Source organism: Cupressus sempervirens, chromosome 3, assembly GCF_028749045.1.
Source record: "Cupressus sempervirens isolate cs-2001-9-10 chromosome 3, ASM2874904v1, whole genome shotgun sequence".
NCBI classification, from domain to species: Eukaryota; Viridiplantae; Streptophyta; class Pinopsida; order Cupressales; family Cupressaceae; genus Cupressus; species Cupressus sempervirens.
In genome coordinates this window covers 568,120,698-568,133,911 of record NC_143120.1, presented here as the reverse complement: position 1 = coordinate 568,133,911, position 13,214 = coordinate 568,120,698, and the positions used below count along the sequence as shown (strand labels likewise).

Here is a 13,214-nt window from a genome sequence, read left to right as displayed (position 1 = left end):
TCTTGCCAAGTGACCTATCTTCTTGAATACATAGCATCTTATATTAGTATTTCTTTTTCTAATGTGAGTTTTTACACAATTTACACCAATGTGCCATATTCTCCACAATAATGACATCTTAACCATGTATTATAGTCCCAACCAATAAATTCTATTTGTCTAGTTCCATTATGTTGAATGTTTGGATTTGATCTGCACTCTAAAAATTCTTTACCTTGTTTATGACAAGTGAAACAATTCCCTTCAAATTTTGATTTGGTTCTACAGTCATTTGCCTTGTGACCATACTTCTTGCAATTGTAACACTGACCTTTGAACTTGGTTTCCATGGTATTGTTCCAACATACATTTGAAGTATGACCTATTTTTCCACAAGTGTTGTATGTAGGCTTTTTGTTCTTCTATGCTCATTTCTTTGATGACTCTCCTTGATTGATATATCCTAAGCCACTAACCTTTAGGTCTATTGAGATTTTTCTCATACAATCCATCCACACTTTATTGTGATCACAATCTTGTCTCATTTAGTTCCTTTTCTTCTCTTAACTCATTCTAGAGTCTTTCATTTTCTACTCTCATATTGGTGATTCCTTGATTTGCATCATCTAGTTGATCTACCATGTCTTCTTGATTTTGAGATAATTGTTGAACTTCATTGGTCTTTTCCTCTAGCCTTGTAGCGAGTAGTCTTCTATTTGCATCTGTCATTTCTTTATCATTCAATGATTTTTTTTTTTTTTTCCATGACTTCACATAGCCCGACTAAGTGACATTCTTGATCTCTTTTCAATTTTCTCACTTCTTCTTGTAGAGTAGCATTCCTTGCTAGTAAATCTTCTACAGCTACATTTTCTTCTTTTGAACTTCATTCTTTGTATAGATCTTCTATTGTTTCTTCTATATAGAGATTTTCATTCATCTGTATAGCCAATTTGTTTCTTCTTCTCAGAGGGTGAGTGAGTTGTTCCTTGAGTATCTTGACTTTCTCCATAGCCATGTGTAAATACATTTTTTCATTGTCAATGGATTTATCTAACTTGTATGCTTCTATGTCCTCAGACCTTTACTCTCTATCTATTAAGCCTTTGATAGGAGAACCACACTCTGATACCAATAATTGGAAATGCAATGATAGGAAAGTTATTGAGAGGGGGTGGGGGGGGGGGCGGGGTCGGGGGGCCGGTAAATTAGGAACCAATAAAACTTTTCTCACATAGATTACTGCAAATTTATCTTTATAGATTATCTAATCTACTTCCATGCATGGACATAAAGCAATAAAGAAATCAACACCATAACACTTTGACACAAGATATGGTAACCCATAAACCCTCCAAGTAGAAGGTAAAAGTAGGGAGGGGATGACACCCACAAGCTTCACTATTGCAGTAATATAGTTGGTATGTTAGGGCTTACAATTGATCACTTTTGGTGATCTACCCTGTTAGGAGTATGAAGGATTGTTAGGTCCACCTTGTTAAAGGATTTTACAATATAATGAAGTATCTTCTTTGCTAAGAGACTTAGCAAAAGACTGTTAGGTCCACTTGGTTAAAGGATTTGATTGATGCACCTACTAGGATGAATCAACAAAATGGTCTTTACAATGTAACTTGATTTTCTCAATAAGATCTTTTGAATAATATGATCACTTGACTGTGATGGGTGAGCCTCTACTCTGCACTTTATACTTCCTTGTCGCCTGATTAAATATTATTTTTCATATTCACTTCTTGTCTCCAAAATAATTGTGTATCTTCTATTCTTTCATCTTACAATTATTATCTTAGACAAATGAATTTATCTTCCTTGTATATCCTTCAAACAATAACTCTATACCAACTCGGCTCCCACAATAGATATCTTCAGAAATACCAAATATACCTTTATGTTAGCTCAAGTACTAATGCTCAGTCAATACAATGCTTTTGATCTTTTGCTAACACTTGGGTAATGCAATGAGCTTGGGTGACACTGTTGCTCAGTTAGTATTGGAAGCTTAGATGAAACTATGGAACTTGGGTGATATAGGAGCTTAATTCACATAGAGAGCTCAGTTAACTTTGTGAACTTAGTTCACACATCAACTTTTTTCCACTAAAAATATTGAATAGCTCAGGTCATATTGTGAGCTTGGTTAACACAATATACCTTCAACTTCTTAGGCTACACTAAAATCTACTCCCTAGTGGAAATCTTGGTTGTAGTATTAATTGACCTTTCTGGATAGGTTAAGTGGTTTTTCACTAATTGACAATATGTCTTTCCATAGGGTCAACAATGGTAACCTAAATTGCATATTTTTGATGATGAAATCTTGAAGAATGTTACCTAGTTACTATAATAATAATTGTTACTTCATTCAAGCATTTACATTGGGGACAGAGGAGGGGATCTATAAAGTATTTGTTGCTCCTCCCTCCCTTGGAGGGAATATTGTAGACATTATTTTGATCATTTTCCTAGGAAATTTTGTATGTGTGTTAGATTCATGTAAACAATGTGGTGGAGTGTTGTAATTCTAGATCAAGAAATATTGTATAGTTTTTGTGTTGGAGTCCTTACAAATTCTAATTGTGTGTGTATTTCAAATTTTAACAATTGTGATTCCTCTAATTGTACCTAATAATGATGAGGCAAACTAATGACTATGCCTTATCACATATTAAGCTGATGATGTGTCATGATTACTTAGATGCATGATTCTAGAGTGTTATTGTGTCCAGGGGATTAATAGTCATTCATCATAAATTTCAGATAACATGTTGATGCCTAGAGTTGTGGTGCTCAATTTTAATTGATAGTTGATATTTCTTTTTATAGTTTCATGAATTGGATGTCAACTAGGTGACTAACCCATTTTTAGAGGATTGGCCATTATTGATCACCCAGAGTGGAAAGTCACTTTACATAATGATTGGAATGTAGATTCACTATTTTGAAAGATATTATATTTTGATTGGTTGATTGTTGGAAATGCTAAAAGTCATCAATAATTTAGCATTGACATGTGCCTTCATTTATTTAAAATATTTTTGGCTATAGGACTCTAACTAGTCCAAAAATTTATCAGTGTATGCTTGCATGCTATATCCATTTCTCAATTCTAGTGTTACTTAATTGATATGTATCAAATTTATCATTCTTTGGTACATGATGATGTTGAGATGGATCCATTGAAAGAATCAACCTTTAACCCAATACATAAGTGAATATTATTGTACCTCTTGGTTACTCTTATGTATCAAAGTCTTTCTTTGTTTTCTAAAGGTTTATAAACAAGAGAGTGACCAAGATATATTTGAATAGCTATTCTGGAATCTATGACTCAACAACGCCCTACTAGTTGTAATTTAGAGTTTGATCTTGCAATCAAGTAGAGGTGACATTTGAAGTCTTTTGAGCTTGTAGAAACTTCTAAAGACCTATTATTTCTATATGGAGATTTTGTGAACTTTCTTGTTGTTTGTAGTGATCCTTTAGGACTATGTAATAAGGCTTATGGTTGATTCTTCAAATCCCTTTGATTAGAATAATATGATATCATTAGTTGAAAACATACTAGTAGGTCATGACCCTAAAATTTTAATAGGTTATGTTACTTAATAGGATGTTTGGTGACTAGTGCTTCTTAATTATGAACACATACCCCTGACTCTATTGTCTATAGATATTGAAAATTTGATTATGCTAGAATATGTAACCATCTAGAGCCTTGTATGTATAACACCCCCCTACATAAACCAAGAGAAACAAACCTATAATGTTACTAAGTTTATTGAATAATTTTTTGTTGATAAAGTTAAAAAAATATAAAGACAAAAATACAGAAGCAATATACTAAATACACATCACATACACAATAATAAATATGATTACAATTAGATTTCCCAAGGGTTCCATAATGTAGAATCATACATGAAATTTTTTATTAACTCAAGTTCAATAAATATACAATGTCCATGTCCATAGGTAATCACATATAAAATATATCATATAAGTATACATAAAGTACATAAGACACCACAAGGCATATCTAGAATGCATAGTCATTCACTGCACATGTCATAGGGTATGAAATGATAAAATAAATACAACATGATACAATACAAAATCTCATAGGATCTCAAAGTATACAATTTAAAAATACAAGAATAAATCTACTAATATAGCAACAACTCAACATATGATATGAACAAATAATACAACTGCAACAAGGCACATCTAGCATTAGTAGACAACTACCAGATCTTAATGGAAAAGAAATCACTACCACTTGATCTTGTGGAACCTAAGTGGTCCACTCCCACAATGATAAGGAGATAATGTTAGTCCCATATGGATAACAATCCACAAATCATCGCAAGGATCTATGTAAGGGAGTCATGATAGCCCTCTATCTCAAATGTACTACATGTGCAACAAGGTAAAAACATCTAATCCCAGGGGAAACCAACAACACATAGGAAACTTAGTATATATGTGAAAGTGTCATCACATGAGCCAATCTAAGATTTTCCTAGTAGTCTCTCTAGACCTCATCCCCCTAGTGACTCTATGCAGTATCAATAGTCCTTTCATTCAGACAAGGAAACTAACTGTGCAAGGTCACAACCAATAGTCTTCTTCCACTCCCATTTGCCTCTAATAGAACTCAAGGTATTTCCAAGGAACACTAAATCTTTTAAATTCATTTAAACCTCATTAATGTATAGGTTATCATATATTAAATAACTTAGAAAGAATTTTCCTTGGTAGCCACTTTAGGGCTTTGACCCTCATTGCAAGCTACTTCCCATTGTACACATAGATAACCTACCATAAGCTCATAAATTAAATTCATATCATAAACCTGCAATAGTCACATTCAGTCCCATAAAAGGAAATGGAAATGCCACTAATTATTAGACCAAGTCATTATAATAAATCATCAAGTAATAGTAGGATATGAGCTTCACATAAAACGGTTGGTTTTCATAATTAGAAATATGTACGTATAAAAATATGATATAAACCACTATAGAATCCATTACATTCTTGACCTCTAGTATACAACCCTAATTGATCAACTACAAGGTTTCCCCAAAAACCATTATGAGACAAATGTCACAAAAATACCAAACCATAATGTATTTGCAACCACATAGTTGGTTTAATAGTTTTCTAAAGTTGATGGAACATAGGAATAAGTTATTGTTCATATTTTCATTGTTTGAGTTGAGCTTAACTGCAAAGGAATCTTAATCCAAAGTAATTTTTAAACACTTTTGTTCATCATAAATATTCTAGGATAGTAGTTTGCTAATAATTATGTAATTTTCTATTTCACAAATATGTTCAATCTCCATAAGATAAAGTTTCAATTTCAGCCAATGTTAATTATTTCACCTTTTAGATAAAATAATTGTACTTCTTAATTTTTTAGCAAATAAATCTTTCTTCAGCAAAAAGACATTCTCCATTACGTAATAAATATTTAATAATAACTTTATAAAATAAAATCATTCTCATATTCAACATTTTAATACAGATAGAATTTCATCAATTTTAAATTCTTAAAAAAGAACTAATTTTAACAATAACATATATTATATTAAATAATGACATATTATTATTTTTATCGTTTAATAAAATAAATTTATTAAATTTAATTCTTTTAAACATAAAATTTAATTTAATAATACTTAATATTTTTTTTATAATTTGAAATAATTTTTTTTAACCCCACGTAGGGGAGGCTATCATGACAACTTTAGCTCTTGTGCAATAGCCTTGGCTAACTACAACAACCTTAGTTGTTGGGACAACTTGGGCTACTATGATAACTTTAAAGTCATCACTATGTGGCAGGGTGGTCATGGCTTTGCCTCCACATTTTAATATATATTTTTAATTTTATTTAATAAAAAAAATTATATATATAATCTTATAATTTATACTTTTTTTTACCAAATCTAATAACACTAATCTAGTAGGAAGAATTTTCCAACCATGCCAAAATTCATTGGCTTTTTGATGAGGTTTACAATTGGAAATTTGTTTAAATCTAAGCTATTTTAAAAAAAATTGTTTAATGGATATGTATGAGGGTTTACTGTTTAGAGTTTTTCTTCTATTTTTCTTTCAAACCCTATTTGGTATAAATTCCATTCTCTAAAATTCTACTGTTGAATTTGTTCCAATTTCCCAATAGAAAGTTTCAACCATATTAATCTATCATGTAAATCTCTCAGTGGTTTCAAATCAACTGAGTTTTAATTTCATATTTCTATAATGCAAATCATAATTATTCCATAAATCTCAACAAATGAATTCAATCATAGTAGACATCAGGTAAACAAATATCTAAGATGATTTTTCATAATGGGTTCTCAAACCCCACATCAATCTAACCACTGATAATCTGGTGAATGCTTCCAATCCAATCCTTCCAAGCTTTAAATCAATTCTTTTTCCTCGACTGTCAAATTGCTCTCCCAATACTTGTGTGTGTTAAAAAACTAAAATCCTTTAATAAAGTGCTCTAATCCTACTTAGGGTTTTTGTTCTCTAATTTAATAGAATATTATTTAATTTATTACATTATAAATACTTTTAATTTATGTAATCTACTTATGCACACTCAAATCACTTTTAATTTAAAATATTATTTTATTTATTTTTTCTACTTTGTTTAATTGAGCATGATGCTTTTAGAGAACATAATTATTACCTTAATTAATAATAATATTTAAAGCCCACTAATTAAGTGCAACTCTAAATTTATCCTTATTAATTAAATGATGACAATCAATCAATATTTAATCTTTGATACTTTAATAACTTTTCCAATTCTCAAATTTAGACTTTTAATTAAGTCTTTTAATTTAAATATAGTTATTTAGTTAATCCTTAATTAATTAAATAACATAAAATTCTAATATCCTTTTTCCCGAAATTCTTGTCAATTAATTTATTTAACTAGTTTTCTTGGTTGGATAAATGCACATAATAACACAAAACATATAGCATATTCCAACAAGAAACTTGACTAAAAATCAAAGTATAAAATCACACTCAAGGGATAAGTTCATGAATCCACATCACCTTGACGAATTCAAATGGGTAGTTAATTAGATACTCATCCTTTGTCTCAAGAAAAAATAGGCTCAGGTTGGGATTCAAACCTAAACACTATCTCCCCTCTCTTACCATTGAGATATTGTAATAGGGCATGCTAATCCTGACAATTCAAGGAAGTCAAAGCTAGAAACTTGCAATCATGCATAAAAGCCGAGTAAGCATATAGCTATAACTAAATAGGTAATTACAGAGAGTGGTACATCATGTAGATCCTAACTCACATGTAACTGCGACTCCTTCCCTCAACCACATCAAATATGTCAAACAAAAACATAAAATAGACATGTACACCATGCATATGCAAGTATGGGGTAAGTAACTAGACATCTATATATATCATCAATAATAATTATCATGTAAAAAATATTTAACGAAGTAAATAACCATGATCAACAACAAACACATATGATTTCTCAAGTACATAATAGGTCATGATTTATATGAATATAACATGAAGTGGTGTCAAATAACTAAGTAACCAATTATTACTAAATCAATTAACATATGCATAAAAATTGGCCTAAAAGAGTTTGGAAATATAAATTGAAAGAAAACTAAGGGTGGGAAATACGTCTACCCCCTCTCAAATTAGGCTTATTGTGCCTACAATACTAATATATAAAATTGACAAAATAAATGTATAGGTCCCATTGAACCCTTCTCTATTATAGGAGGAAAAAACTCTGTGAAGAACATCCTCTGAGACATCCCTAATTGTGAGCTCTAAAACTATATGTCTTTGTTCTAAGAACTATGGCGTACATTGGGGATAGTAGGTCACTTTATGACCACATTGTCCACAAAAAATATAATCTCCACTAAAACCTCCATGAGTTCTAGGTGCACTAGACTACTAAAAAGCTACCCCCACTAGAAAAAGAATGGGTAGCCTATGTAGGTTAGATGTACTGATGGTTCTGAATATGCTTAGAGTTGTGTAGGCTCCTAGAGTTGAAACCACCACTACCTCTTTGAGGTAGATTGTGAGATCCACTTTACTACTTCCCCTCGTTGTCCTTGAAGGGAGGATGTGATGCAAGAGCATCCTAGGTGTAAGAGCAATCTTGCATCACCAAAAAATATTTTCATTTCAATATTTTCTATTTTAATAAGGACTAGTAGATAGGGTGGTTACTATTTGTGGGAACTTACTATTTTTAGTAAGTTTGTCATATGAGCTCAAAATGTTCTCATTTTCCACATGAATGTTCACTTTAGAGTTATAAGCCTACCATGAAAATCTCATTTCTCTAGCTTAAGTATCAGAGAGGTTATTGCAGATTATCAGTGGAAAAATTTGTAGAAAAATCTTTAGGCTCACCATTGGAGGACTTAGAGTGCCCATATGAGGTCCAAAAACTCAACAAAAAGGCACTAGCACCATACCGAGTCTATAGATCACAAGCTAGCATTTTCAAAAAGTGGCTATAATAGCCAATTGAAGCAATAGTTTGAGAGTTATGGCCTTCCGAAGTTGGGCTACCGAAATATTTAAAATAATTTGTCAAAAATGTATTTGGCCAACTCTATATGTATTTTCAGGGTCTATCTGCCCTAGGTGTTAAGTTTGAGCATCTAGAACCTTCCCAGGTGGCATAAAATTACATATTTAACAAAGGCCTGAACATTATCTAGGACAACTCTGGGTGATAGTTCGCAACTTGTCTTGCAAATTGTTGTAATGAAGGTGCCCATGCAGGTTGGCATATTGTACTTGTGAACTCTATAATTCCTCATTTGTAGCACAAATAAGAAGTCCATATTTTGTTCTCGCATTTACTATTGTTTATTTGTTTTCTATTATGGTTTATGGTGTTAAGGGGAACTCCCTTCATCAGGATGCTTCTTACTACTACCAACTAATTGATCTTGGAAACTCTTAGACCTTGAAGGTTCATCTACATTAGAAGGAGCTCCCACATTACCACCATATCCTAAAGTAATGCACTTCTCTACAAGAATTTCTTGATAAACCACACATTTGAGGGTCTTAGGATGAAACACCTTAAATCCCTAAATAATACAATTATTAAGCCTGTGTATGAAGTGTTGGATCATTAATGATGAACTGTCACTAATCATTGTCTAAGATATGAGCTCAATTTTTTTTTGTTCAAACTCCACCATGGTCATAGTAAGTTGTCTCAGGTTATGGAACTCATCCGCCCTCTATTGATGCCAATGCTTTGGTAGGAACCACTCACATAATTTCTTAAGGAATAACTCTCAAGTGATATTCTTCCTATCTAACCCAAGTTTCTTTTCCTTAATCTCTCACTAGTTTTCTACAAATATCTCTAAGTGAGTAATGACACAACTTTCTTCCATATTGGAGTCAATGTCTTGCATATGAAATAAATTGTCCAATGCAGTCAACCAATTTTAAGAATAATATCTAGTGCCTACACCATTAAAGGGAGGAATCTTGACTTACAATAGGTCTTTCATCTAAGTAGCTCTGATAGACTCTAATATATCAACTACATGTCCCCTCCTAGGACTCCTGGATCTAGGCCACTCATTATTCCTAGAGTGTTGTGATCCCTCCTAAATAACTCGTTCCTACACACACAAATGCTCTAGGATAGTATGTAGTAACTGTAATCACCTAAAAATGGTCATCTAGACTATTAGCCCCCTTTTCAACATTTTGGCTAAATTAATTTAATCATTTACCTAGACCAAATTGCTAATAATCAATTTATTTGATTATAACCTATAGTTTGACTATGCTATCCTAAGTTCATTATTTGATTAAAAGAACATGTCCCCTTTTAATTAAATAAAATACCCCATTCTTCTAACCCACTTAAAGTGCACACATAAAGCCCTTTTTCTATTTTACAATTAAAAGAAAAGGCTTGTGAAACTTTCGTCTTATGTGACAAGTCAACTTATATTCTATTGGTTGACTTGTGTGTGCACATGGATCACTCCTCTTTTCAAATTCCACCGTTGATCATCCACCATCTTCATCTTGATCTCTACCGTCCGTACGACTTTAAAAGGGAGAGAGCTTTCCCCCTTAAAGGATCCATCCATCTTTTGAATATTGTTATGCTGCAGGTTTTCTAATAGGTTTCTTGGGAGCTTTGTGGAGAACTTCTCATTTCTTGTCTCATTCTCTCATTACCATTGCACACTAGTTTAGATTCATACTTACATGCTAGTTTAGTTATTTTCTTGTAATGATCTATCTCACATAGTTTAAATAACAAGTATTGTAACACTCTCATACATGCTTAGCATAGCTGCATTTTGCATTATCATCTTAGCTTAGTTTCCATACTTGCATTGCATTCTTGACGGATTCCTTGAAGATATTCACACTCTTGCTCTTGTCTCAAAGAACCTCCCATTGCATGGTTTACTAGCAAGAAGTACATTTCTAAGGCTTGGCTGAGAGCCTTCATGCTTGAGTACTAACTTCTTGCACTCCGTGGATAGGGAGCTCTAAGTCGGCATCCAAGCATTCCAACTCATGGAATCATTTGGATAGAATGGTTTAGAGCGTGACACAAATCAAGTGTACAGTAACTGTGTAGTGCCAAGGTCCTTTGATTCTGCATGCTTCCCACCACTATTCTCCTCTCTATTCTCTTCCTGAATAATATTATCTTTGTCCATCAAAGGAGGGCTAATATGTCTACCTCTCCCACAACGCCTACCACGGCCTAAGCTATAATATCTAGCAAGTGATCTATTCTCAATGAACATCTTCCTACAATATCCAAGCAAGTACAATGATATACTAAAATTAATCAAAAGCATGACATCATAATGTGTGGTCACATGAATAAAAGTTTGAAAATAAGTGTTAAGAGTTTCAAGATTTCTTTCCCTTAAGTTTGTTGTGCGAGCTCTTTGTTCAAGTTGTTGTTCAATTTTCTAGTTGATAAGTTTCTTTATAAGTTAACTACTTGTTATCTAGTGGTGCACAATATGCCTATATGCCTAGAGTTCCTTGTGTATAAACCAGATTTTGATACTAGATGTAACACCTCAGTAAAGAACCCAAGAGAAATAAACCTATAATGTTACTAAGCTTACTGAATAATTTGTTTTTGTAATGTTTAAACAACATAAAGATAGAAATACAAAAGTAATATAATAAATACACGTCACATACACAATAAGAAATACAAATGCAGTTGCATTCCCCATGGGTTCCATAATGTTGAATCACAATCATGAAAGTTTACTACTAATAACAATTCCATTACTTATTTTTGTGATGGTCCATCATCTCGAATATTTAGATCATCCTAAGACATTTTAGTACTTATATAATAACCTTGAATGAATTACACTTCCACCCTTCTTTTCAAAATGCTCTGAAATTCCTACTTCTTTTTTATTATAGAATCAAGTATTTCTTCTTATCTAATTTTATCTTTATTGAATTTATAAATATTTTCATTTTTTTTTTTAATATTTAAATTAAAACTATATCATTTATAACTTTAAAATTATAAAGAGCACAAAAACTTAAATTTCAAATATTCTTTCCCACGACTAAATTACAAATAAAAAAGCAAATATGATGATAAACAATTTGTGATGGAGAATATCTGGAAATTAAGATAGCATTCAACAAATTGTTGATTGTAGAAATGGGACCTTGTTCAGAAATGAAACAAAAGATCAGGAAGCCTAAGTATTACATGTCCTCCCCCAAAACTTTCATGTTACATGCACACGTTTTATGAGGGGGTAATACTAAGCACTTGTTCCCAACCTAGATAGAGAAGGAGATGGCTTGCATATTCAGTACAGTGGGCCCTTTTCCCTTACACCTCCCCTGCTGTGGCAACAAAGTCTCTCCAAGCATTTCCTTCCCCTGCAATTTCAGGGTTGGGGGGTTCCACTCTTTGGCGGGTAGCAGACTGAAGGCATCAAAGAGAGTAAAAAGGGAAATCAGGGGTATGTGTGCGTCCCAAACCACGGCGATGGAGAAGATGGGAATACAGATCGAAAGAAATCCTTCTCAGACTCGCCTTTCACAGCTCAAAGTGGCGTCCTGGCCCAAGTGAGTCACTCAATCGCTTCCTTTTCTTTTCTGTCTTTTGTTTTCTTATTCTTCAGTCCCCACTCCCCCTTGTGAAATGCTTTGCAGGTGGGGATGCCCTCCGAGTAAGTTTCCATGGACATATACAGCCAAGGAGGTGTGTTATCTGTTGGAAGGAAGAGTAAAAGTGTACCCAGATGGCTACAACGACTATGTCGAGATTGGACCTGGAGACTTGATTGTTTTTCCCAAAGGCATGAAGTGTACTTGGGATGTTTCTGAAGCCGTTGATAAGCATTATACATTTGATTGAGCTCACTCCAGCGCCAAACTTGCTTATTAGATTATTATTGCTATATTACTCACTATGTTATGGCCGCATCCAGTTAGCAAGTTTTCCCCTGCTCTCTGGGTATTTACGCTGTAACAGAGTAACTATGTTTTATGTGATGTTGGGTAGTAACCCTTATAAATTGTGAATCCGTCTTGCAATTGTGTAACATCTATAATTCTATAGAATCAAAGTTTCAATTTTAAAATCCCATAGGTTGATGAAATGTGCCGAAAAAATCATGTTGTTGTACCTTTGCCCGAACCCTGCTATTACGAGTTTGTCTTCTTACTATATCTAAATGGGAAATTTATTATTGTAAGAATATTGTACAGTGAGGCAGTTGATGGTAAATTACGAATAAGTTTCTTACCCAATTCTCGGCACATGGACATCATTAGTTTGCGATTCCTGATTAGCATAATTTGCTATTTATCGTCCATATCTTGCGAACTACAGTCCAATCTACCCATATGGATCCTATCCTGTATCATATCATTACTGGATAATAACATTCCTTTTCAAATTGAACCATTACCTTCTATTCTGGAGAGATTAATGTAGTTATGGACCATAGCAACGGGCAGTCAATATGCCGTAGACGAGAGAACGAAGTCACTGTTATTGTAGATTATAGAAATATCTAAGTATTCGTCATCTCTTCAATTACGATTAACATTTAACGAAAAACGGAGTCTATTATCGGTTATCCCACGCGATGCATCTAGGTTTTACCCATTCATATATTCTTCG

General features: G+C 32.9%; 1 protein-coding gene across 1 annotated transcript; it reads left to right on the top strand.

The window, feature by feature from the left end:
- Positions 1 to 11,788: 11,788 nt before the first annotated feature.
- Positions 11,789 to 12,669, top strand: LOC149567688 (uncharacterized). Its single transcript, XM_089820950.1, has 2 exons — positions 11,789 to 12,151; positions 12,239 to 12,669. Exons 1-2 carry the CDS (start codon positions 11,877 to 11,879, stop codon positions 12,441 to 12,443), a joined length of 480 nt encoding a protein of 159 aa, XP_089677076.1. The 5' UTR covers positions 11,789 to 11,876; the 3' UTR covers positions 12,444 to 12,669.
- Positions 12,670 to 13,214: the final 545 nt, after the last annotated feature.